Source organism: Penicillium diatomitis (assembly GCF_028827545.1).
Source record: "Penicillium diatomitis strain IBT 30728 chromosome Unknown utg000001l_segment0_segment0, whole genome shotgun sequence".
NCBI lineage: Eukaryota > Fungi > Ascomycota > Eurotiomycetes > Eurotiales > Aspergillaceae > Penicillium > Penicillium diatomitis.
The window spans coordinates 600,313-626,404 of NW_026623173.1; the positions used below are offsets into that span (position 1 = coordinate 600,313).

Below are 26,092 nucleotides of genomic sequence, written 5' to 3' on the forward strand. Positions count from 1 at the left end.
AAGATAGTACTTTACCTTCCTTATTTCTTCCTTTCCTTTTTCCCCTTCGTCTTAGTTTTCTTTATTATATAGGATATAGTTACTTTACCTTCCTTCTTCTATATATAGATTATTATAGCTATACTACCTAGGAGTTATAGTAAGTCTCTTATAATCTAGGTTATTAAAGATACTTCCTAGATACTTTAGTATCTTTTTAAGCTTCTTATACTAGTTAGTAGTATCTATATATATATAAGGATTAATATATATTAGTACTTTTCCTTTATATTAACTCTTAGTATATATAATATAGTACTTCTTAGTCGGATAGTAATCGTAATTTAGTTTAAGTTTTTTAAGAATATTTAATTCCTAATCTTTAAACTTAACTTTCTTACTATTACTAAGTATCGGAGGATTAGGAATCTTAGTTAATTTATAGTAGAGTCCTTTAGCCTTAGATATAGTATAACTTAAACTAATTCCTCTATTAGTATTATAATCTATCTATATAAATTATATTACGGTCGCTAGTATATCGCGTTCTTTAGTAGTCTTATTATAGTTAGTATAAAGACTAGCGTAAGCTTCTTCTATATACTAGATTTCCGGAGTCTATTCTATAGTATTTAGAGACTTTAATATCTCGTTTTCCTTAGTTAACTATTTAATCTACTTAGTAAGATATTCGTTCTTTTCTGTCTCCTACTTTAAGGCTTAGAAGGCTACTCGAGTATTACTAGAAATCTACTTAAGTAGCTATTCCGGGGTTTCGAGTTTATATTTAGCGTCTTCGTAGCTAAAATTTAAAGAGGTTCTACGAGGAGTTTATTCTACAGAGGAGATTCGCTCGCGTAATTATACTATTATAGCTTCGGTACTAGTTATATTAGTTCGGTATTAGTAAAGTTATTAGGGTAGCTAGAGGATATAGTACCTCGCTACCCGATTAATACTTTAAAAAAGATTCTAAAAAAAAGAAGAGACGAGCCTTTAAGATAATATTATATACGAGAATAGAAAAGCTTTAGAAGGACTTAGAAACTTTTATTTAACTTAGCTACGTAGTATTAAGAATCTTAAAGGCTAAAGAGGAGAAAAAGAAAAGGGAAGAGGCTATAGTCTATCCTAAGTTTTAAGATAGTATATATAGTATACGTAGTAGACGTAGTATACGCCCTCTACCCTCCTATATCCTATCCTTATCCTAAGTTAGTCCTACTATACTTATAATAAGCTTCTATACTTAAAGAGCTTCTTAAATAGCGATCGAATAGCCGGCCTACGCCGTTAAAACTTATACTTAATCAGATTATCAAGGGCGCCTATCTCTTATTATATAGCGGTATATTACTAGCGCAGGATAACGCTAACCTACACGCAGCGAATAAAAAGAAACGTCAAAAGCGTACTCGATTAACTAGGCAGATTACACACGAGGGAGGCCTAACAATCGAAGAGGGCCTACAGCTAGTCCAGCAGCTAATTCAGCCAGTAGAAGCTAATAAGGTAGTATCGTATAAAGGGCCCGATTTACCTAATCAGCTAATGCAACCGGTCAGGAGGGCTCCGCCTACCTACAGTGGATATGGCCAAGTTAGCCATAGGATTACTTCATGTAAAAATCGTGTTATTTAGTTGAATTAATAGGTGTTGGTTGAGATAATCGATTTTGAAATTTTCTAATAGGGGTAGGTGTCCAGGGTGACCGTGTGTCCAGGGTGACCGTGGATTACGTTACCGAGCCTCTCCTTTACTAACTTTTACACCTTACCTGGCGTCTTGCTCTCGGAGACAAAGTACATTTTCCTGAAGCATTCATTTTTTTTTTTACAATGTATAATGAGATTTTTTGGACATGTCTGTCTTGTCATTTACGTGAATACGAAGCGATGAGTTTATGATTTAATATACAATATCTGTCCGATAAAGCGGTTTTGATTCGTCGGCTGTTTTGTTTTCAATAAGTCAATATTGTTTCCTTCCGAAGATTGCCTAGCTCCAGGTCTCACGCCTTGGATGACTACCGCCGAAACACTGCTGATGTTTAGGACGGCTCGATGACTGATTTACTAAACAGGTAGTCGATCCAGATTACATTTTCAGACTTCGTCAATAAGAGTCTTTGAGTCGATTCACAATTCGAAATTCAGAGGTTGAAGTGTTCAAGAATCACGCGCAACGAAAGAGCAAATAAAGACAAGAGAAACAGATAAGGGGGAATCACGTAGTCGTGTTCAGGCTAAATTTACAGAATTAGCTCACCATTAAACATGACGTGTTGGGCCAAAATCAGAACGTGCTGGTGGCAAGTCGACTAGCCGCATTACGAGCGTCAAGTCGGTCGTCATCTTCTTCGGCGATAGATCCAACCTGACTGGTTGCGCGCGCTCGACCATGAGTGGACTCGGTCAAGTTGTCTTCCTCGCCTTCTTCCTCACCGGGAGCAGCGAAGCTTCCACTCATGCTGCGACCCAGGGTGTCAGATCGACGTGGGATGCCGCTCCAAGCATCACCCTTGGGACCTTGGCTGGACGACATGTTGGCTCGGCGCACGGCGGGATGCGCTTCACGACCCAGTCGGCTCAGACCACCGGACGCATCGATGCTGCGAATGTCAGGTCGTACACTTTCCAATGTGGCCAAAGTCCGTCGTTCGGCTTCGATCTGACGCAAAGTGTACTCGCGTAGACTTGAAAGCAGATCGTTGGTAGTACGGTCGAACCATTTTCGCTTTTCCTGCAGCAGATTTGTCGTGACACGCTGTGTGCGCTTGGTCAAGTAGTCTTCGTGACTTTCAGCCTCTTCAAGAGCGCTAAGTGCCTCATCCACTTTATCGGAGCGGACTGAAGAGCTGACTTTCAATCGATCAGCTGCTGACCGTCTGCTGCGAGAAGTCTGCTGGGCCTGAAGCAGCTCTCGCAGCAAGATGTGGCGGTTCGTGAGGGTCTCTTTGACAATGAAGGCATCGGACGAGTGATAACTCAATGGCTCGCCCAGAGTTGTAGCTTCGGCAGTAGCTTGGATTGCGTGGTAGTCACCCACAGTCTGGATGATCTTGCCAAGCTTTCGGTAGGCCATACCAAGACCAGGGTGTGTTTCTTGCACAGCCATCTGACCGAGCTTAACACCGAAATCAGACTCCGCCAGTCCAACACCTGATTTTCCACGTTAGCTACCACATCGGGCACGTCGCTCAAGACCCAGACTTGACTTCTTACCTCTCCGTGACTTAACGACCCGGTCAACCTTGTGACTCGTATCCATTGCCCCCAAGTAAAACATCTTCACAGTGGGACGCGCCGCTTGAAGTTCTGGAGTGTCATCGGGAGGAGGCGCGAACTGTTTTAGCATTTTACGACGAACGCCCGTCGCAGGCTGCTTCATTCGCAAGACCGGACTGTAGCCAAAGTCGCTTTCAACAAACAGCATGACCTCGTCATCTTGAATCAGAATGTCATTGCTCAATATGGTGTTCAACCAGCGTTGCATAGAGGCCTTGACCCGATTTTCGTCCTCCTCAGTTCCGGCGCCAGCAGGAGTTACGGGAGGAGGCACTGCCGGGACCAATGCTTCCGGGTTGGCGGAGAGCAGATGGTCGGCGAGCTTAATGAACTCGGAGTGGGTGCGGCGGACATCGCGGTATTGAGTTGTACGGAACTTTGGAATATTGGTCTTTGTCGGAAGAGAAGTACGACGTTAGCTATCCATTGCGGCAGACCCAGCTCACGCGCATCACGATTGTTGACTCACGTGGACATCAAATCGAAGAACAGGATCTTTCTTTCCTGTCCTCTCGAGACCTGTGATCTTGGCTTGGATCTTATAGGCGGGCGGCGTTGGTCGAGAGGCTTGCCTTACCCCCGTTTGATAGCGTGCGGGGAGTTGCTGATGGTGTTGCGCAGCAAATGGTTCATCGTAATCGGGATCACCCAATTGCGGACTCTGGAGCTGTGCTGACAAGTCTGCCGCCTGAGCTACATCGTCATTGTCTCTGGTAGCAGCCTCGGATGATTGGCGTTGAGCAGCTAGCGGAGAGGCCGGTTGCTCGCCATTGACTGAGGCGGGGAAAGCTGGTCGGTCGGCGCGCGGAGACCCCCAGGGAGACGCACCCGCAGGGTGCTCTGGGTCATTGGAAATGGCTGAGTAGTCCATTTAAGATGAATGGGATTGAGGCAAGGAGCGCTTTGAGGGAAGAAAAGTGAAAGGAAGGAGAGGGGTAAGGGGGAATCGAGCTGTGCGAGTGACGGAAGGCGTCAGTATTAATGGCGGAGGGAGCATTCTCCCACGGTGATGATCGAATCGCTTGTAGGCTTTGCTTAGCACATACCTCTCTCGCTCAGAAATGATTATCTCAATGACAATTCTGTGAGAGCGTCCAAAGATGGCGCCAAGGAAACGAACGGAAGCAGCAACACGAGGGAACTGAGTCTTGACGCCGAAAGGTTGATCGGACGGAGGAGGTTACGTATGGCGTCTCGGATGAAGTGCGTGCGCCAAGACTTGCCCGGCTAGCCGTCATTCCTTTCTCATGTGAACAAATAACTCAACTCTACTGACCGACTTGCCAGGACGAGTGTGCACAGACTTTTGGTCTACCTGTCTCTATGTGTCGGTAGTGCTTCCTGAACATGGGAATTTGAGTCTCGCTTTCATTTCAGCGCATGCACCACACTGAAGATGGTCGCGGCACCATTACTTCGCCCTCCCTCGGCTGGGTGGAGGAGCTTAGGGTCAACACTCCATACAAGACGGGCCGGCCCTGCAAAGAGCTCACTTCATACCAAAATAGCTCAAGTTACGAGTGGGAAATGTCGATACTTATCCACCTCGGTGTCCAAGTGGCAGACAGATACGCTGGACCGCACACGTAACATTGGAATTATTGCCCACATTGATGCAGGCAAAACTACAACGACAGAGCGGATGCTCTTCTATAGCGGCTTCACCAGGCGCATTGGAGATGTCGACGAGGGTTCGACAGTGACTGATTTCCTTCCTGCTGAGCGAGCGCGCGGAATCACAATTCAATCCGCTGCGATCACCTTCCACTGGCCACCGGGGGAAGGAGCAGAGGGTCAGCAGATTGATTGCGACCCCAAACTGCCCAAGTCGGCGGTGTCCCACACGATCAATTTGATAGATACTCCGGGACACGCCGATTTCACATTCGAGGTTTTGCGCTCGTTGCGAATTCTCGATGGTGCTGTTTGTATTCTGGACGGCGTGGCTGGTGTGGAGGCTCAAACCGAGCAAGTCTGGCACCAAGCAAGCACCTACCAAATCCCACGCATTATCTACGTGAACAAGCTAGACCGAGATGGAGCTGCCTTTGGCAGGACTGTGCGAGAAGTCAGCTCTCGTCTCGCCGTGTACCCGGCCGTCTGTCAGATTCCTTGGTTTGAAGGCGGCAACGGTGCTTTCGTGGGTGTCGCGGACGCGATCAATCTGCAAGGCTTGCGGTATAAAGTGGGCGACGACGGCCGTTCCGTCAAGATGCTGAGTTTGGAGCAATTGGAGGTTGAAGAACCTTCCCTAGCCCGGGAGCTGCGTAATGCACGCGTTGCGCTAGTTGAGCTGCTAAGCGAAAAAGATGACGCCATTGTGGAAGAATTCTTCGAGTGTGATGAGAATCATCTTGCGGTATCTTCTATGGCCATCATCAGTAGTCTCCGGCGATGCGTGCTTGATCAGTTCAGTCAGGTGATTCCCGTATTTGCTGGAGCAAGTTTCCGCAATATGGGTGTTCAGCCTCTGCTCGATTCAGTGGTGAACCTCCTTCCTAGCCCGCCAGAGAGCCCTGACCCGGAGGTCAGCATTGGTGGAGTAACTGGGGGGCTCAGGCGCTTGCTCTCTGGGGACCTCATCTTGGAGCAGACTGAGAAGGCCTCTGCCCCGGTCAAGGGCAAAAAGAAAAAGAAGGCTACAGCTCTTGCGGACCCCAGAGATGCGATCTCGAAACTCCAGAGCTGTGCACTTGCTTTCAAAGTCGTCAACGACCCCCAAGCGGGGCGTTCTGGTGTACGTGCGAGTATATTCGGGCTCCTTGGATCGCAATAGTCTTTTGTTCAACACCAATTTGCATCTCTCGGAGCGCGCGCCGCGGCTGCTAAAAATGTATGCGAATGAGGCTGTGGAGGTGGACAGCATTCCGGCTGGACACATTGGAGTCGTCGTTGGGCTGAAACATGCCCGCACGGGGGATACACTGCTGTCTTATGCTGGGAACAAGCCTACACCACCAGAGCCACTGACCAGCCTTCAACTTCGACCCATTGATGTCCCTCCTCCTGTCTTCTTCACAAGTGTTGAGCCACACAGTCTGAGTGAGGAGAAGCGCATGCATGAAACACTAGCTCTGCTGCTTCGAGAAGATCCCAGTCTTCACGTGAGTATTGACGAAGAATCAGGCCAAACTCTGCTCAGCGGCATGGGCGAACTTCACCTCGAGATTGCTCGGGACCGACTTATCAACGATCTCAAAGCCAAGGCATCGATGGGCCAAATCGAAATCAGTTATCGAGAGACCGGACTGGGTGCATCCAACGTCGTCACCAAAATCTTCGACAAAGAAGTAGCTGGGCGGCGCGGTAAAGCAGGTTGCACAGCAGTGGTTGAGCCCATTGATGACCGAGACCTTTCCGAAGTTGCCGACGAAGATACTCTCTTGGCCGAGACTGTCGAAGGAAACCAGATCGTCATCCGTGTCCCCGGCCTGCAAGTCGAGCGCTCGTCCCGAAATGACGAAGAAGCAAGCCCTCTTCTCCCACCAGGTTTAGAAGTGTCCTCTCTTCGCGCTGCCCTCCAGAATGGTGCGCTTGCAGCTCTTGCACGTGGGCCCCAATTCACATTTCCAATGCACAACACACGAACCACGTTAACCATCAACCCTGAAGAGCATCTCTTCGGGTCTGACACGACTACTTCCGCACTCTCAGCCGCTGCGAGACAAGCGACGTCCGCTGCCTTGCGTGATCTCCTCTCAGGTCCGGGGACCGTGATGATGGAGCCCGTCATGAACGTGATCATCAGCGTAGACGAAGCGAGTCTCGGCTCGGTGGTGCACGACATCTCCTCTTCCCGGGGTGGGCACATTATCTCCTTGGACGAGGAGGTCCCACTCTCAGCCACAGATGCCTCAAACACATCCATAGAAGACGCTCCTCGCCCGATTGACCCGAAGCGAGTGTATGCGCCGCCCGATCCGTTCGAAAGTCCCTCGATTGGAAACGATGTCCCTACCGCTGTGTCCCGTCCTCGCACTATCACTGCCAAGGTGCCCCTGAAGGAAATGGTCGGGTACTTGAAGCATTTGCGAAGTCTTACTGCTGGTAGGGGAACTTTTGTTATGAGTGTCGATCGTTTTGAGAATATGTCTACTCCAAGGCAAAAGGCTGTACTTGCTGAGTTGAGAGGAGGATTCTAAGGTGTTGGCACCTACTTCGTTAGTAGGTTCTGGGTGCAACATGAACCCGATGTATAACATTTGTATCAACCTTCTCGTGTACAATACTACTATATCCCTTTTGGCCATTTCCAGATGTCATTTTCTTCTTCAAGGGCAGGTGTTGGAATGTCTCGAAAAAAAAAATCTCAATCACAAGAAACTCGACACGTAGTGATAGTGAGTTGCCCATGTCATAAACACACCACGTCCAAATGAATACCGCAGACGCCATGATTCGACACAAGAAAAACACAAATGGCAAAATGCAGCAACAACCTATGAACAACAGAGAGTATTGAAACGATATATGAGCCCTTGGTACAGGAATTTACTATTACCAGTTATCATCCCATTCATCCTTCGACTTCGCGGCGCCCGAAGGAACAGCAGCAGCGCCACGATCGCCCTCAGTCTTGGCAGCAACCGACGGCGCAGTCACATTACCGGATGAAGCAGCGGACATAGAAGCAGCCAACGGAGACGCGGCACTCGTCGCAGGACCCTTCCTCATCGCAGCGGTACCGATGTTGTCCGAGCGTGAACCACTGCGCTCATGGGAAGGGTTTCGGTCCTGTGCGCCGAGGGACGAGAAATCGTCCCAGAATTCTCGGCGCTCGGGCTCGACTCGGGAGCGAGCAGCCCCAGAGCGAGCATCGTCGGGACCCTCGACGAAACGATTGAATTGATCTGCGGCGCCCCGAACACCTGTTTGTAGGTTCTGACCCCAGCTCGCGGCTTGGACACGGGCCTGGGCAGCAAATTCGGATTCGGCCAGCTAGAGGGTGTTTTTCATGTCAGTATCTTGGTCGATCGAGTATCAAATAAAGATGCTGCAGTCACTTGAGAGAGTGACGAGTGAAAGGAAGGGGGATATCATTTCAAGTCCTTACCTGCTTGGCCGTGGGCTGCAAGAATGATTCATTGACCTGCTTCGCACTTTTGCCTACTGTGGAGGCGAACCAGCCCAGACCCTTGGTCAAAGTACCCAAAGGGTCTTTCTGAAGGCCATCAAGAGCCGGAGCTCCTTCAGAGCCAGCTTCACCACCGCCGCCGCCGCCCCAGCCGCCAAACCCACCAAATGGCGATGACCGACGCTCAGCAGTCGCAAGAGGCAAGCCCCCACCAAACCCAGTGAATTTCCCACCTTGAGAGGGCGGCAATGAGTCCGACCTCGTCGCATTCTCGCCCCCCAGCTTTGCAAAGTAGGCTTCATTCTGCTCCTTCTTTGTAGGCACGCCGCCAACCCCGCGATGGCTATCCTGCGAACGAATCGACGACGCAGCGGGTGATGCAGTTCGAGCCCCGCTCAGACTTTTGGGCGTTTCTGACCGCGGTACTGGCACGTTGTTCTTCTTCTCCTGGCCGGGCACATACTCGCGACTCTCGACCTTACAGGACAACCTCTCCTTCCACTCCTCGCCTGCGTCTCCCTCGTATCGCTCCTTAATGGTGGAGTCCTCGAATGTACGGCCTTCAGATACGGTCGTGGGATGCGCATCGTAGAAAGACTTCCAAGGCTCATTGCCACCTAGTTCCATCCGCTGAATCTCTGCGTGCTTGAAGGCATCCATGGTGATCGAGCGCACGAAGGAGATGTGAACACCGAGGCCTCGATGCGTCCCGGCACAGTTCAAGCAGATGAAGGTTCCGAATTTCGGCGAGGCCTGTAGCGAAAGCGAAGAATCCGTTAGCTCCCAAGTTCTTCGTAGCTCGACTCCAGCTGCGATAGTCGCGGTGCGCATTCAGCGATCAGGAAGAGATGGATGGGTGTTCCAACATACCCATTGTGGAGAGGGCGCGCCACAGTCGCAGCACCTATCGTTGCCATTGGTCTTGGAGATCGCAAGAAGCTAATAAGAAAGCGTCAAAATTAAAGTCAGTCTTGCCCTTGTCGTAGTTCCTAGTCCGATCTCCTGGGTCCGTCCGATGTGCCACGTTCACAAAGAAGCGTACCTTGGTCTTCGTCTCCGGATCAACCTCCCACATTCGCGACGACATATTGGACGACTCGATACAATCTCGGATCAAGTGGTAATGTTCCGCACGCAGCAATTGGAAGTGTGTCACTGTTGGAAGTTTAGATCAAGGATAGCGGGCGACAACCGTCTACACCGAACCGATTCGAGGGTCGCACGGGAGGTGAGGGGTGGAGTCTGGGGTCGACTTGATAGTCTGAGCGCAAGAGTGGCGTGGGTCTGGGCAATATTCAGCCAGCAACAAGCCCCAGAAGTTCTTCGATCAGGTAGACTGGTCGAACCACGTCAGCAATCGAGAACGACTCATGAAAGAGGTGAGATGAGTGGCAGCCGCAACGCAGAGTGGGATGAACGGACATGTTTTGGCTGCGGATCAGCAACGGCAGTCACTTATCAAGTTATCACACCCCGAATCTACCGCCAGGTCCAATAACTCTGAACTGTCCGCTATCCCGGATATGTGTATGCTCAGTTTTTACTTGGCTGTGTCTATGAGAACTCGAATCGAAGCTTTTTCCAGCCTGCACAGCAACGATAATAGACCCCTTGAACACGTATCTACAAAGATTTACAAGCAAATCCACAGATAGAGCCAATGGCATGTCGTCGTCATTTAGTGAAATGGGTGCTAATACAGGACACAAGGCAAAAGTCGTTAAGTTTGGAGGTATCGGCAAGGATGACGCTCCAGCATGGTCATTTCCATGACATCCAAAAAAAATAAAATAGTGAAGAACAAATCGGGTAAAGGAAAAGGAAACAGTCATCACACCCAGAAAGCCCGCAGATGCGCATGAAGAAGCCCCGAGCGGGTGTTCAGCAACGGGACCGGCTCATCAAGAGATCTGCGGTCGAGTTCAAATTGTCAAAGAGCGAGCTCAAGCGGCGGTAGTGGGAGCCGCAGGATCAGCGGGGGCAACGTTCTCCTCCTGGCCGGCAGTGGAGGCAGCCTGGGCCGGAGCCGAGTTCTGCTCGTACTGATCGGCAGCAGCGTTCACGTCATCTTCCTTGCCGGGGCTGTCGATAGCGACCTTGACGGCAATGGTGCGGCCATCAATCTCCTTTCCGTTCATCTCGTTGACGGCCTTGGTCTGGAGTTCCTCAGAGGCCAAGTTGACGAAACCGAAGCCGCGGGTCTTGCGGCGCTCGTTGCGAGCCTGCAGCTTCTTGATCATGAAACGGGGGATGGGGCGCAGAGCGACCTTGGCCGACACGGGAGAATAGGCAGCAAAGATTTCCTTAAGCTAACAAGATGGAAAAAAGTCGTTAGGAGTGGGAATACAACATCTGTTTGCTTTAGGGTAGTGCAACGTACCTTGTCCTCAGTCAGATCATAAGGCAAATTGGCGACCATGACCTTGGTCTTGGAGGGAATTCCATCCTCGGGGGGACCGCGCTGCTTCTGGGGACGAGGAGCACGAGCCTTGCCGGGCTTAGCACCCTCGGTGACAGATGGTGCCTTCTCGCTGGTGGCATCCTTCACAGTCGTGGCGTCCGCAGTAGCCGCAGGAGCAGTGGTAGCGGCGTTGGTGGTGGTCTCAGTTGGCTCCTGTCCATCCTGAGTCTATTCGGGGGGAAAGAAAGAAGAATGAGATTAGTCTCTCAACAAAGTAAAAGCGAGCGCGAGTGGGATGGGATAGTCAACTTACACGTCCACGGGCAGCCCGACCACCGCGACCACGAGCACGACCACGGCCGCGGCCACGGCCACCAGTGCGCTTGCGACCCTCATTGCCGCTAGCACCCTCGCCACCACTGGTGACACCCTCCTTGGCCTCAGCGGGCTCGGGCTTGCGAGCCAACTGAACGGACACCTTGCGCGCAAGAATCTCCTTTCCAGAAAGGTTCTCGACCGCGGCAGTCGCCTCGTGAGCAGTGGCGAGGTCGACAAAGGCGTATCCAACGGGGCGGCTGGTGCGAGGGTTCACGGGGATCGAGGTGCTCTCGCTGGGGTGGTTTCAATTAGCTCATGGTCGGACACGTCAGGATTGCACAAAAGGCGGGGTTAATTTTGGGAGCTCAGAGAGAGCCGTTGTTTTTGGTGGGGACGGAGCTCCCAGTCGGCCCAGCCACATGCGAAACTCAGCAATCAACTTACATCTTGTAGGCCTTGAAGAACTCCTTGAGCTCCTCCTCAGTGGTCGCATAGGCCAGATTGCCAATGTAGAGGCGGCGGCCCTCGTCAGCGCTGGCAGCGGCAGCATCGGTAGGCTGAGAGGCCGCAGTGGTGCCGTTGGTCTTGGGAGTGTCGTTAAGGGTGGTCGCGGCCATGGTGTTGGCGACAGCGTCGACGGCAGACATTTTGAAGGCTTTGGGTGACACGGAGGTTGGTGAAATTGGGTTCGAAAGTGCAAGATAGAAGCTCGAACGGGGTGATGTGTCAAGCTATGCAACGGAAGAGACTAAGTTGCCTTAGGTCGAAGCGTTGGGTTAAATTGTTGCCGTGAGGGAACTGAGGAGGAAGACGCAGGGTAGCTTGGTGCCCTAGATACCGGTGGGGGGGGGGGGGGAGGAGGGGAAACGGAAGAGTTTTGAAAAGAGCAGGTCAGATTGAGGTTGTTGACGTGAATGAAGAGGGAAGGAGGGAGTGGGAAGGGGAAGCGGAAAGGAGGAGGCAGCAACGAGGCGGTGAGGTATTCACGCGTTGAGTAAAGGCGGCCCAGGCAGGCACCGTGGACTTTAGGCGGCAGTTGCAGGGACCGCACGAGCTTCGGGGGTGCCTGCATGCCTAGAGGAAAGCTCCCTTCGGCGCTTTTGCATGGGGGCGTGTCGTTAAACTTCACTTGCAGGCAGCCTGTGCCGCATCAACCATTGTGCATGTGGACGGTAAACACCTGACCCTGAACACCCCTGCTGACAGCACGTGCGACATGTGACCACTTCTTTTGTACCTACCCACTCACCATACAATGTCTTAAACAAGGTATGCTGTCGAGAATCAGACAAAAAAATGACCCTAGGTTGGCGGTCGGGCAACTCGTAAATCTACTAAGCAAGTCGAAAGGTCCAGATCCATGCTGCAGTCCTAGGTAGACCGGACCATGATTCGATCACTAACTCCAGGTTTATTTGAACTAGACTCAGACAGGTTATTTGATCCTTGGTGAATTCCCTGACATTCAATGATCTTCTGGCGCTTTTGTTGTTCATCTAGAGCAGGACTCCGTAATAGAGTAGTTCAAATCAAATGTTCACCGAGGCCTCCCTCAGGCGACTACAATAGATCCTCCGTTTCGGTGCAGTTCCCACCCGCTTGACTAAGGCTCCGACGCGGGCTGATGTCATTCTGGCCACCATTTCCCCAGTTTCGATGGGCTACCATGGCCTTCTCTAATCTCTTGCTGTGCACTGGTGCAGTACACTGTACACTCACAATAATGAATTGCAGACCACGTGGTCTGTTTCCAGAAGAATAGCTCAAAGTCAAGCTGTTAACAGTGAGATGTGAGCGAGAATGAGGCTATATCCGAGGACAAATGGATTACATAATGATGATTCCCTGAAGTTCACAAGATAAGGTTCAACAGTCGACATGCATCTTCGCGACAGATCCTCAACCCGACAGGCTTAGACGAGCTGAATCTGCAGCTCTGCATGCGGGAAGCTGCCCAGACTCCGGAGTCCCGAGGGCGGACCAAGTTGGCGGCCGGTCGATCTGCCACATGGGCAGAATCGCCGGCTCCACTAGTCCTGGCAGTAGTGCAGAAGTGCAGTCATTATTGCCTTGCCTTGGGCTCGTGCGTCTCCATGTTCTACAACTACCAAGTTCTGCATCTGCCCTTCTTCCCCCGTGATATGTCAGATCGAGGAGAGCCGATTTCCAAGGAAAGATTGAGTCGAAGGCTTTGCGCAAGAAATGACTCAAGGTGATATCTTGAAGTCAAGGAACGATACCCTACCTACGGAACGAGAGTGCGGATTGATTATGACTACCTTGACCTTCCACTACACGGACACTGAATGGCAAGTACAGCAGTGCCTAGTATACAACGGATCACGAGGGGTAAAGTAGACGGTAGACGGTCCACGCCTGCTTTCGTGATACTAGCTCTCAACCTACAATTGATCCCACGCCCAGGGATCATGGCTCCTTCAATGAGCTCCCTGGCAATAACAATACATTGCCCCACCGGATGGAGATGTGACAATGGTGTCGAAATTCCTATCCTCATTACCCATATAAGGGATCGGTACCTGCCAGTCTGCTTTTGGCTGTGATTGAACGAATCCTGACCTTGACCAACCTCGGCTCTTCATCTCTGATTTCTTGCAGAATTGGATACCGTTGGGACTGAAAGGTCTACTATCTGATTTCCAAGAGGCACATAATGCAGGGGAAGAGAATTGAAGAAGCGTGGAGAATCTATTGGTATCATACGTGAATGTACAGCAAGACAGCGACAAGACCAAGAAAAGAAACATCGGACAGAAGCACAACGACTCAGAAGAAGAAAAGAAAAGAAAACACACCGAAAAACAGACAAGAAAGGCGAAGGAATCGAGCGCACCAGGTCCAGCCCGGCTCTCGCTTCTCACACTCGCCGAGCCATCTCCCACCACCAAACCTGCAGCCAGACCAGACCACCAACCAGACCACCAACCAGACCGACGCCCACCAAGGAACCCTCAATCCCCGGAATCAGAGACCTGTTTGACAGGTCGCGAGTACTCCTTGTCCCTCCACCGAGACGGGAAAATCCACTTCCCTCCTGGGGGACGGCGACGAACCAAGCCGGGGTTGGCACAGCCCACTTGGTCGGCTTCTTCTTCCTCGTCGTCCTTCAAGAGCGCCTTGAGCTGCCCATTAGCGACGAGCTGCTCAAATTCCGCGTCTGTCATGACGCCGAGCTGGCCCGCAAGACCGGAAGACTCGTCGTCAGACCCGCCAGGACACCCTGTCAAGACCGACCGGCCATTCACCCAGCGGCGACGTTGGACGGGGATACGGTCACATCGCACCGGCTCTGGAAGGGACTGTGAGCCGGCCCCACACGCAGCGACAGGCGAGGGGGATCCTTCTGGCGTGACTGCCCGAGAAGACGAAGGAAGCGAAGGGGCCGTGACCGCAAGATTCGAACCGGAAGACCCAGATTGGAGGTCCTCATCTACCGAGCAGGCGACTTGTGGCTCCTGCGGTGGGATGCAGGTCCCTGGAACCTGCGCCTTCAGCTCACGCCAGTCCGCAATTTGGATCTGGCAGGCGTCGGCAACTGACAGGTCCTCTGACGGAGGCTGACAGAGGGGCTGCATCACCACGGCGAAAAGGGCGTCGGCCACGTCGTCCGTGCTGCATCGATAGTGGCGGGCGAAGTCGGCAAGAGGGAAGGTCTGTCGAATGGCTGTTGCCATGCCCAGGAAGAACGTGTCCGTGTATGGACATGGCGAGGCGGTAGGGGCGGGGACGGGGACATCGGAAGAGGAATTGACTTTGGTCTTCTTTGATGCTGACCCGGAAGAAAAAGAGGAGAAAGAGGCACCATCGGTTGGTCGTTTGCGCTTGGTACCGCTCGTACCAGAGGCGCCGGAGGAGGAAAGGGGTGAGGAGGAGGGACAGTTGTCCTTGTTGGAAGCCATGAAGAAGGTGAGTCGACGGTCAAGGTCGAAGTAAGGTGTGGAGTGAGAGTTGAGTGGCGAGTTGTGAGGTCTTTGTGAGTGCCGAGTGATCTTCGTATGTAGGAAGATCAGCAGGTAGGAGGAGGTGCGCTGTTGGTCAAGAGGACGATCTTCGAAAGAAGTGGGTGGAAGCTCAATATTTATAGCTGTGTCGATCTCAAAGTGCGAACAGGCAGAAGTGCCTGTGCTCTCCAGTCATCCACCAAAAAAGTTTGCTCCATGGCAGTATCGATCACCGCGTGCATTGTTTGTACCTTTCCCAGGCATCAAGCGAACAGTGATTACCCGAAGAGGAAATCCGGGCAGTTTGCCCAGAATGAGCGTGGGAGCCTACGACGGCTCCAGGTCTCCCGTGAGCGCATGATATAGGTAAAGAGACCGAGGAAGTGCGACGGTCTTGTGTTGGAAGGTTCATTATGAGGCAGGGACAGTAAAGTAACCGTCTTATAATGTTTATGCGGTATCACGTCGTTTATTCGGTAGAATCTGTCATGCATCACGGCATCACATCGAAAAGAAGGAAGAACGCCGCAGCCCATTCATAGTACGCAGCCACATGAGTGAAAAGAGGCCTGCTTTGAATGCAAAGACCCGTCAACTGGCTGCATTTCTCGCCTCCAAGGCATGATTTATGTACTAATGATCAGACGAGCTGACCTCACTGCCGACCAGAACTCACTTCTTTGATGACTGAGATTCTGCTCATTTCTGACGATAGCTTAGTTGAGTCTTTGCTTTGTTGCTTTGTTGAAGGTAAGTACTGATCTTGTGCTATGCTGCTCGTAAGGCATATATCATATGCGAATATCTGTTTTTATTCTGACAGAGGTTTTATCTATTTCCACATCATTCGCGGACTCCGATGATGTATAGTATCTCCTTTGCAGGACTGAGGAAGCCATCGGTCGATGTTGGAAATAGACACGACTATTTCGAACACTGTATTACTGATATTACCAGCTATAAAAGATAATATACAATATCTCTGTAGAACGAGCTGTATGGTCAAACTTCCAGGCAGGCAACCCTATTATATTCGTAGCTAGATGCCACTTTTATTACCGGGTCAACAATCTGCTTGATCAGAACTCCTCTAAGTAGCCTAGTCTAGTGCTAAGTATGGACGGTCAAGTTCAAAAAGAGACGTGGTCCATGAGATGAGCCCACACTTACTCACATAGAATTGATAGTTATATTCAGTACCCATGCTCAGACATTTTAGCAAGCCCGTTGATCGTTGAATCGTGGTGTAGATTGTGAATGTCAGCCACCTTTGGATGAGGAAGCCACAAATTCAGTAAGGATCTCCAAAGTCTTGAGAGGTATATAGTTAATTATATAGGCACGCCATAAGTGACCAAGCCAAGAATGGACATGGTGCAGTACCAAAGATTGATAAGATCTTGGGCCCCGCTTGGATCGCTCAAGAACCGGATGACGTCCGTTTTGTAAACGACCGTATTTGTGTCTTGTAGTCTTATCCATACTTTCCGACGGTGTAGACCGCAGAGAGGTACAGGTCTTGCTAAGCAAGTTCCCTCGTTTCTCTTGGCCAGGTCAGATATGAGTCTGATAGAGTACAGCCTCCATGGCGGATTCTTATCATGACCTGTAGTGCTCCAGCTACCGAATACTACTTGTCATTGTAATGTTTACCTCCGTAGCCCGAGTTACCCGACTAGGCCATCCTCGTACTGTAGCCGCGGTCGGCTCAGCCCGAAAGAGTCCGCGGGCTTGAGCGAGCCATTCCGCCGCGTAGCCGAGCACCGTCTCGTGATCGGTACCGGATAGTCTCTACCAGTACTGGTACTACTACCATGCTCAGCTCATATGGTCTAGTAACTCTGGCTTGTGTATAATTTCTGGTCAGTGTCCATGCGAGTCAAGCCCGCTAATATACAGGATATTCCCAAATACGGCAACACTTACGACTGTGGCTAACGGAAGGATGGAGGTCAGGTACAGGGACTTTAGCACAGGCCTCTCTGTTAGTGAGAACTTGGTAAACTTACAGTCTCCGCGGCCTAACGGGCGGAAATAGGCGGTCTGCTCCACTTTTCGTTGAACATCAAGTGGGCCTCCCAAACGTCATCATTCCCTGCTGTCTTCCAGGTTGACCGAGACCTGGACTCCGGAGGACTGATCCCATGTATAATGTTGCTCACGACTCACGAGCGGTCGCTGGCATACGCTTTGGACGGCACCTGTCTCCCTCATTCATAGTCTCATAGTTTCATACTGTCAAACTATGAGCACAAGCAAGTCGTCCTTGACCCCGGGCTCTTCATATCGCATCCCTGGACTAGGTGGATGTATTCTCCACAGGTCGTGCGTCTAGAATTCACAGTTCTAGACACACCCTCAGGTTGTACCAAGCTTTCCTGGACCCATTATGATCCTCATGGGCTCAGCCTTTCCAATGCCCATAATCACAAAGGCGTTCAACGCTGAACAATGCACTCAATATCACGCTCTCGCAGACAGGCACGATAGAAGGCGCCTTGCTTATCGATCACTGTGGACCGAAAGTCACTGCGAGCAATGATAAGATTGACTTTATGTTGACACTCGGACCCGGAGACGCCTCGTTCCGGCAGGCCTTCCGGTGTGCCCTCCACTTCCCATGCGCAGATCGTCATCGACAGCCAAGCAGAAGCCAGTGGAAGACGGGCTGGGAATTCGTCTTTGCGTAGGTGGTACAAGAGAAATCATAGCTTTGACCTCTGATCGCAATAAACGTCGTTGGCCAGGTCATTTTTTCTGTACGTTGTACAGACGACAGACTAGTGGACTACAGACGCATGTAGAGACGGTAGAGTGAATCCAGTAGTAAGCTCAAAGCAGCGATCGTCGTCACTGTCTTCCCAGCAAAATAGAGTGTATTGGCTGAGAGCAGCGCTGGAACCCGACTCCAGCTGACTCATGGATTTTGGCGTGCAGTCCAAGTCCAGCTCGGTCATTTCATGCGACCGTTATGATGTCGTTGCAGTCTGTGACAATAGTAGGGAGTGCCCCCGTTGACCAAAACATCACTCATGGCATGTCATATACTCGACATTCCGTGACTGCGAAGCCGACAATGTTGAGTGATCTTCGTCCGACCCGTCCTGGACATCCGTTTCGTCGTTTCAGAAAAGACTTTACATGTGGCCACCTGAACCAAACCTTTCTCGTCATTAACTTTGCGTTTTCCAAAATTCTCTCCTTGAATTTCTTCCCCACCCTTTTCCCCTTGGGGTCGGCAACTCGCTGGTTTAAGTGTCGGGTACTCGTTCTCCTCCGTCCTCGTACTGCGAAACCCAAGCCTGGAACGTCAGCAAAAGGATTTCCAACTGTGTCGCCCCTCCCCAACTTGGGATCTGCAAGCGCAGACTCACTGGCTGAATAATATCTTACTTAACCTTCGGTTCACACCCCCAAAGTATCCTGAAAGATTGGAACTCCTTTCCCAAATCTCTGCTGCGTTTCACTTTGCCAAGGTACATCCTAAATCCCGTGGTCGTTGCTCTTGCGAAACGGTCAAAACGGTCACTTGACTCGATGGATCCCATCGAGCCTGCAGAGCGCGCGACGGTCCAGCCCCATGTCTCTGATCAGCTCCAGCCGACCGAAGCAACTGCTCCCCATCAGCAACCACAGCGACCACGGGCGCTTTCAAACCGCTCTCGCCGACCGAGTATCCGCCTCAATCGTCTGCCATCAATTCCTTCGATAGACCTGTCGCTCTTCGATCATCCACCGGGCGCTCCGCTGGCCCGGCAAGTCTCCATTCAATCCCCCGTTCAAGAAGAGGATGAGTCTGGCACCGCGGGTCGACGACGAAGCAGTTCGGAGCCTCGACCAGCAACATGGAACTTTCCCTCTCAAAATGGAGCAACTCGAGGGTCGACACGGATGGGGTTCATCACAGAGGAACCGGTGCACTATGATTCCAGGTCGGGCGTGAACCGGCCACCACAGGTTGCCGACCAAGGGCCCGATGAACTCCAACAGCCACCCCAGGTCATTCATCGCGTTCCGTCGCGCAATCCACTTCGACGAGCAAGCATGGCTACATTGAACCGATTTGGATGGAATCGCGCGTCTACCGTAGGCGAGGCGCCATCGTTGCTCGGCCCGGGTGCTCAACAACAGCAACAGCAACAGCAACAACAAAAACCACCACCGGCGCAGGCGCAAGGATCTGGTGAATACGGGTCGCATGTGGTTGATGTACTGGACGTGATCGGTAGGTCTTTCGCATATGACTCGTTGAGTAAAAATTGATTGACAAGGCTAACACTGTGATCTTCTTTATCAGACCCGGAGGTCTCTGCTTTGTCGACTCTGACGAACGTTCAAAACTCGCTCTTCATTCCCAACCTGGGAGGCTTCATCAATCGCATGCCCACATACCAAATCTCACGAGCGCCTCCGTCCGACGAAGAACAGGGCGCGACGTCCGCAGACGAGGCGGAATCGATCCAGAGGGGGCCGAAGCCGGACCGGCCCAGGTTAGATCAATTGCAACCATTCTCCAGCATGTCATCTATTGTCGAAGGTCCGCGGTATGCCGTTCTACCTGATGGCCATGAGCTCGAGGGCTGGACTCGAGAGGACTTTGCCGAATTGAACGACCACGTCCGACACATGCTCCACTCGCGCCGCTCTAAATTCAAGCGGTCCATGAAGGGATTCGGACAGTATGTGCGAAGACGTAAGTATTGGGCTCGCATCATGCGATACGGACGAGTCTGAGACTAACATTGACTTCTAGCGCTTGGGTTTCTCGTCACCCTCTACGCGACACTCATCACGCTGTTCGGTCTTGCCTGGGTGCTATTCTTGATCGGTATGTAAAATAGCTTTGATGGAAAAGTTCTACTGTATCCAATCAAAATCCCACTAACACTATCTAGGGTGGATCAACGTTGGAGGAAAACAACTCTACGTCATCAATGTCATTGACAATGTTCTTGTGGCTTTGTTTGCTATCATGGGTGACGGCCTGGCTCCGTTCCGAGCCGTCGACACTTATCACATGATCTATATCGCACACTACACGATGCTGACTTGGAAGATTCGAGAGAAGCGCAATCTTCCTAATCTCAAGGACAAGAATGATCTGCCTGCACAGCACGAAAACGATGCCGAGACTGAGGGTGAATTGAGCGAGCCCAAGAAGGAAGAAGAAGTCGAATATACCGTACTAGATGCCCGCCAGCAAGAGCGGCTCATGCATCACCAGGCCAAGTTTGCCAAGTCGCATACCTTTTACAAGCCCCACGAGACCGTCACTCATCACGCTTTCCCTCTGCGCATTCTTATCGCCATTGTTACTCTCCTCGACTGCCATTCCCTGTTACAGATGGCTTTGGGCGCATGTACCTGGAGTATGGAAACTCCGGGTGAGCGACCTTTTGCATTGACCACGGTCATTCTGTGCTGCTCGATCACTTGCAACATTAGTGGCGGTATTTTGATCATGATTGGTGATCGACGCACGCGCAAGAAGGATGTGGTCGAGCGCCTGTTCCGCCAGGAGTTGACCGAAGAAGCAATGAAGAAAATGGAGAAACGTAAAGTCAAGGAAGAGGAAGAGCGGAAGAGCATGCAACTGCCCAACGAGGAGCGCAAAAGTATGCAGTCTCCTCGGACCGAACGCAACAGCATGCAAGCAACTCGATACGAAAACCAAAACACCACGATCCCGCCGGACGGGCGATCAGGCCAGACAGCTGCTCAAAGCCAGGGGCCCGTCCATCATGAACCTATCAGTCCGATCGAGGAGCGCCCTGACCCTTTCAGTAGGGTATGAACACGCGAGCTTTGCTATATCAAATGACCCCCGCGATCGTTGCTTCTCTTGAGTCCTGGCCGTCCTGGACCTCACCTTCTTGCACATAATAGATCTAGAGCCTTTCCCGTCGCACTTTGTTTTGTTTGTCTCACGCGACACATGATACCAGCCTCGCAATTCTCACGACTTTGAACATTGCTTTTGGTTTTGTGTTTTTGTCATTGTGCTTTTCCATTTCTCTTCTAGCGACTCCAACACATGTTGGTAGGCCTGGCCTTCACTCCGATGTGAACTTCTCATCGGCTTGGCTGTACTACTTTGCTTGTCCCATAGTTTTCCATCCGTGATACCTGTGACTCGTTCGATCTGGGGGGCCGTGTACCCCGTGAGCTAATCGAGTAATTCATCTTTCTCCCACATATCCCTACTACACAAAGTGATTTTTACCTAGTCCTGGCCTTTTCAGGCTTTCGTATCAGACCTATCTCGTAGAACACAGCATCATGGGTGATCTCTCCTCCTGCAAAGCCGGGTCAAACCCATTGACTACATGTCGCTATGCCCAGTGGCCATGGTGTCAGGTTCGTACGTGAGAGTCGCTACATCCAATGTAGTTGATTTGATCTGGACGGGGTTACCGGAGGCAACCTCCACTAAGTGGTGAATGAGCGGTCATTTGTCCGGCATTAGCCATCTCGGTAGCATCTTTCGAGCGAGACGTTCCTGCGTGTGGATTCCACCACTGGACACGACCAAGGCAGGTCTTTCTGTATTCTTTTCCCCCACTATTCATATCTTGGCGTATGTCTCTGACCTTATGGCTGACTAAAACTGAACAGCGATGGGTCTTCACAAATGGCTCTTACGTGTAAGAGTATATTGTCCAGGTGGGTAACCTCATCAATGACATGCATTATACACATTTGGAATCTAGTCGTGCCTGGGGTAGCTTATCCGGTCCACAAGAAATATAAAACTAGCCGACCCGCTCACATTGATTTGGAACACCCATAGTTCGGACCAGTACCTGCCTAACTGAGGGTTGCGGCTCAAGATCTGGAAGTGATTGCATACCCTCGTGTCCTCTAGCAGAGTCTTGTATTCTCATATCCGGCACAAATCTGTTTCTAAACCAAAAAGAATGAATAGGTAAAAGTTCCACATGTAAAATGGATATCCTCCAGGCTGTCCTGGGCCATGATGATCCAGTACACCTACTTGATTGTGACCTAATGTTGGTCCTTGACTCAATATGTGAAAGCGGCCTCCAGGATTCCTGGAATATATAACTGTCTGCCCGAAGGTTACTAGCCTGTATCAAGCTTGAGAATCACAATAAACCTACTGAGATTGGAAAATGTCTACCTATGGACACCACGCAGTTTTCACTCACAAGGTGCCACCCGCTGTCATCTGACTACGTAGGTTACAGGTATGAACAGGCTAGTTAATCCATGCCCGTCCTCGGGACCGAAGCGTGAACAAAATTGTGTCGAGTAGACAGGATCAAGCACAGGTAAATGACCGAGATGCCTTGAATCCTGTCCAAGAAGTCTATGTGAAATCAGCCAAGCAATTCAGACTTCATAGAAGGAGTCACATGCGCCCCGGCCCAAGGGCAGATGCACAGGTGGCTCACTAGATGGTTGCTACACAACAATACGGTAACTATGAAGAGAATGCGATTCGAAGAGTATGTGATCCTCTGGACCATTGTCATTATCTCCAACTGATATTGCAGAGGACCTTGCTGCACTCATGCAGGACGCAGTCGCTCGGCTCTCGTTCTGCCCGTTACTCTATCAACGGACCACGGTCTTGTTGATCACTGCTTAACAAGGGGCACCGAACACGCCCTGCAATCTAATGGTGGCCCCCGTAATTTTGAGAGAGGAAGAGAGAGAGAGAGAGAGAGAGAGAGTGATAACTCCCGGGCTCTGCTCCCAGCAGCATTGTCTCACAACTCTCATGCCCCAGATGCCTCCAAATTGCTCACTACTGAGTCTGAACATGGGGATGAGGCCTCCCGAAGTTCCACTCTCAGCGGGTCAAGTTAACATCTTCCAACGGCTCGACATTCAACATTGCCGCTAACAACGCCGCGACTTTGATTGCAATGAGGTCGAGACATTCGAAAATATTCGAGCCTTGATGGGGTGGATCATGCCGTTGACGATCCATGCAGCCTATTTGGTGGCCGATCATCACATTTCACCGAGCAATGTGGCTGGTATTTGAATATCCTGTTTTGGCGATTAAGTTGCGGAGCTTAAGAGCTGGCAAAGATCGACAGGGGCGGATCTGCCCGAGCCTGAACGATGCGAAAGCTCGGGCCGAGTGAAGCTCCTCTCCAGTTCAGTTGGCAGTGCAGAGGCGTTGCAGCAACGGCGACTGTTCACTTCTACAAAGCCCACGACTCCACAGTTCCACAGAAGCCACAGATTCCACAGACTCGATGCACGTATCTGGATCAAAGCCCGTCGGTCCCCACTCTTCATGCACATTTCGAGGCCTTTAGTTTTTATCAATCTTGATGGACTCCTAGTATCCGACTGGATCTATGCCACGGAGAGGGTCTTTAGGGGTGGTCGTGAGCTCCCTTGAGGATTCATTGCGGCTCCGCGCTGGAGCTTCAACTCAACATGCTCAATCCTAGATCGCAACATTACTAGTCAAACAAACCGCGGAAGGCCAAAAGCCTGCGTGGCGTGGATCAAAGCAATGATCCTTTGTACTCTGCAGTGATTTACCACCGCCCGGTCACTCGATGCTTGCATCCAGCGCTTGCAAGTGGATATTGACATGGCAAATGCTGCATGTTCGAATCAATTAGCCAAGACAAGATCGACAGCGCGTGCTCTACACCGTCATCTGCAGCGGACCCTGGAACTAGTCTTGGGGTGCAGGTCACTGGCTTCGTTAGTGGACACTCAACATTGCAAGGCTGGGCCAAATGTCTCGGATACCATGAACTCGCTGGAATGCAGGGCCCTGGAAAGCTCTGCTCAGGGGCAGGGGCGTTGTGATTGCACCAAAATGTTCCTCTGATTCTTGGCCAGGCCGTACAATCAATCCCCTTGCAAGCGCCCAGGCTTGGAAGTGAGCTTATCCTGGCCGCGCCCTTGCTTCAGGCATTCCAGCCGCAGAGATGGAGGGCTTGTTGAGAGTCACCATGAGAGAGAAACAACATATGGACCCGACTCAACACAGTCGGGTCCTCAAGAAGATAAAAGGCAGGCCGTGGAAGCGCCAAGGTCAGTTCTTCATCTCAGATCATTCTCTTCTCTCTCACTATCACTTCCATCTTCCTTCCAATCTCTCATCTCTATTACCGTTTTCTATCAAAAGAATAATCTTTAATTTCTTCTACACCCATCAAAATGCAGTTCACCACCAGCTCCATCTTCCTCGGCCTCGCTGCCCTCGCTGTCGCTCTCCCTGCCGACCAGTCCACCAGCGCCAACGGCCTTCGCGCCCAGAATGACAGCGATGTCCGCTGGCACGTTCCCTCCAGCATGACCGTTCAGGAGGCCCAGGCGAAGTGCGGTGACCAGGCTCAGCTGTCCTGCTGCAACAAGGCCACCTACGCCGGTGACACCACCGACGTCAACTCTGGCATTGGTGGCGGTCTGCTCTCCAACCTGATCGGTTCCGGCTCTGGCGCCGAGGGTGCTGGTCTCTTCGAGCAGTGCTCCAAGCTCGATGCTCAGATCCCCATCCTGATCGCCGTCCCCATCCAGGATCTGATCAACCAGAAGTGCAAGCAGAACATAGCTTGCTGCGCCAACAGCCCTGGCAACGCCGTATGTGCTTTCCATCGTCCATCTCTCAGCTTTCGTGGCAATACTGACCTTCTTCTCTCCCACAGAGCAACGACCTCGTCGGCGCCGCTCTTCCTTGCGTTGCTCTCGGCTCCGTTCTGTAAACGGGTTTCTTCGTTTCTCCCCTGTCGGATTGGGATTCGTGTCTATCTCAGTACTTCCTTTCCCCGATCTTTCTTTCTTAATAGCTGGTTCTCTTATGGCTATGTACCATTGAGCTTGTATCTATTCTTCTAATCAATGAATCTGTGAGGATATTAAAAGTCCACCCCTACTTGGCTTTCTTTGTAATGCATGGCCATTTCTCTTGTTGTAACCACCTGGCCGTATGGCATCTGTCGTATTATTATTTGGAAGCTGTAAAGTCCTGTTGTTTTTGGATTATCTGTCGATGTACTCCATATGTTCCTCCCTCTGGGCAATGACCCCGCGTCGCGACAACAATTCTCGGAGCAGCGTTTCTTGGGACCGTTCACCCATGAGCTTATTCCAAAAGACCACTGTCAACTACAATCCTGACACCACGGCAGTCGGAGATTGAATTATTACCAATTCTCTTCCCCTATGTCAAGTATTTCTCAATTTCCCACAGGGCCTGACTCAGGCATGCAAAAATCACTCCCCGTAGTGCAACGTCCATATCTACTGCTTCTGCAACCACTCCTCAATTGACTTGAGGTCTGCGCCCCGGACACGCTGCACTTCCTGTCCGTCCTTCATCATCACAAAAGTAGGCATCGCAGTGACATTGAATTGCTGCGCCGTCCCACGCATCTTGTCAACATCCACCTGCAGGAAGCGAATCTTCTCGTACTTTTCGCTGAACTCGCCAATCTTGGGAGCCACTGCCTTGCACGGTCCACACCAGGTGGCGTAGAAATCCACGAGCACAGGGCCGGACGAGACAAGGGCCTTGAAGATGACCTCGCTGTATGCGCAAAATGAGAACATTAGCAATTGGTCCATGATTGTCGGATTGTGCTGGCTTTGCTTGGTGAGCTTGCTTGGGAGGTCGACTTACTTGTCAATGTTGGAGACCTTTCCGTGAGACATGATGGGTGTCGAGGCGGCGCTTCGGGCCTGGTAGATGCGGAAAGCTACACCGAGACCACGTCATTCAGCCGTGCCCTTGCTATGATATTGTAGAAAGCATCCTTTGCAGAGCATGTTCTCTGCGACATGGCACAAAATCGCACTTGGACTTACCGATGAAAACCGCAGCGAGGATGAGCAAAGTGGACAGCTCCATGGTGGGTTGCTTCGGGGAAGAAATGCGGGTGAATGTGGAGTCCGATGAGGCGATATCGCACGTGATTACGCAATTAGCAAGTATACACCATTAACTTACCCAACACACACTACACAGTTTGAAGAGCAGCAACATCACAGCCTCATCATCCTCTGGGTTCCGCTGATTTCCACGGAGACTCGATAAGACTGATGTCGCCTTTCTCGCTTGATAAATTGTCAGGGA

At 51.1% G+C, this 26,092-nt stretch overlaps 8 protein-coding genes across 8 annotated transcripts; 3 read left to right on the forward strand and 5 right to left on the reverse strand.

Annotated features, from left to right (window-relative positions):
• Positions 1 to 2,274: 2,274 nt before the first annotated feature.
• Positions 2,275 to 4,137, reverse strand: N7539_000172 (retromer subunit VPS17; the record flags this gene model as incomplete). Its single annotated transcript, XM_056929776.1, has 3 exons — positions 2,275 to 3,140; positions 3,204 to 3,657; positions 3,736 to 4,137. The coding sequence occupies 3 exons, from the start codon at positions 4,135 to 4,137 to the stop codon at positions 2,275 to 2,277; spliced, it is 1,722 nt and encodes a 573-aa protein (XP_056794069.1).
• A 525-nt stretch (positions 4,138 to 4,662) lies between these two features.
• Positions 4,663 to 7,408, forward strand: N7539_000173 (mitochondrial elongation factor MEF2; the record flags this gene model as incomplete). The annotated part of the gene is made up of 2 exons (XM_056929777.1): positions 4,663 to 6,003; positions 6,077 to 7,408. 2 exons carry the CDS (start codon positions 4,663 to 4,665, stop codon positions 7,406 to 7,408), a joined length of 2,673 nt encoding a protein of 890 aa, XP_056794070.1.
• Positions 7,409 to 7,763: 355 nt separating this feature from the next.
• N7539_000174 (GTPase-activating protein GCS1) lies at positions 7,764 to 9,427 on the reverse strand (the record flags this gene model as incomplete). Its single annotated transcript, XM_056929778.1, has 4 exons — positions 7,764 to 8,204; positions 8,320 to 9,093; positions 9,211 to 9,279; positions 9,383 to 9,427. The coding sequence occupies 4 exons, from the start codon at positions 9,425 to 9,427 to the stop codon at positions 7,764 to 7,766; spliced, it is 1,329 nt and encodes a 442-aa protein (XP_056794071.1).
• Positions 9,428 to 10,283: 856 nt separating this feature from the next.
• On the reverse strand, positions 10,284 to 11,706 carry N7539_000175 (RNA recognition motif domain-containing protein; the record flags this gene model as incomplete). Its single annotated transcript, XM_056929779.1, has 4 exons — positions 10,284 to 10,649; positions 10,721 to 10,969; positions 11,055 to 11,352; positions 11,504 to 11,706. 4 exons carry the CDS (start codon positions 11,704 to 11,706, stop codon positions 10,284 to 10,286), a joined length of 1,116 nt encoding a protein of 371 aa, XP_056794072.1.
• Positions 11,707 to 14,031: 2,325 nt separating this feature from the next.
• On the reverse strand, positions 14,032 to 14,979 carry N7539_000176 (uncharacterized protein; the record flags this gene model as incomplete). Its single annotated transcript, XM_056929780.1, has 1 exon — positions 14,032 to 14,979. The coding sequence occupies one exon, from the start codon at positions 14,977 to 14,979 to the stop codon at positions 14,032 to 14,034; it is 948 nt and encodes a 315-aa protein (XP_056794073.1).
• A 3,579-nt stretch (positions 14,980 to 18,558) lies between these two features.
• Positions 18,559 to 20,815, forward strand: N7539_000177 (DUF2985 domain-containing protein; the record flags this gene model as incomplete). Its single annotated transcript, XM_056929781.1, has 4 exons — positions 18,559 to 19,246; positions 19,319 to 19,714; positions 19,775 to 19,849; positions 19,917 to 20,815. The coding sequence occupies 4 exons, from the start codon at positions 18,559 to 18,561 to the stop codon at positions 20,813 to 20,815; spliced, it is 2,058 nt and encodes a 685-aa protein (XP_056794074.1).
• A 3,362-nt stretch (positions 20,816 to 24,177) lies between these two features.
• Positions 24,178 to 24,722, forward strand: N7539_000178 (hydrophobin family protein; the record flags this gene model as incomplete). Its single annotated transcript, XM_056929782.1, has 2 exons — positions 24,178 to 24,600; positions 24,666 to 24,722. 2 exons carry the CDS (start codon positions 24,178 to 24,180, stop codon positions 24,720 to 24,722), a joined length of 480 nt encoding a protein of 159 aa, XP_056794075.1.
• Positions 24,723 to 25,260: 538 nt separating this feature from the next.
• N7539_000179 (thioredoxin family protein) lies at positions 25,261 to 25,867 on the reverse strand (the record flags this gene model as incomplete). The annotated part of the gene is made up of 3 exons (XM_056929783.1): positions 25,261 to 25,546; positions 25,640 to 25,715; positions 25,825 to 25,867. 3 exons carry the CDS (start codon positions 25,865 to 25,867, stop codon positions 25,261 to 25,263), a joined length of 405 nt encoding a protein of 134 aa, XP_056794076.1.
• Positions 25,868 to 26,092: the final 225 nt, after the last annotated feature.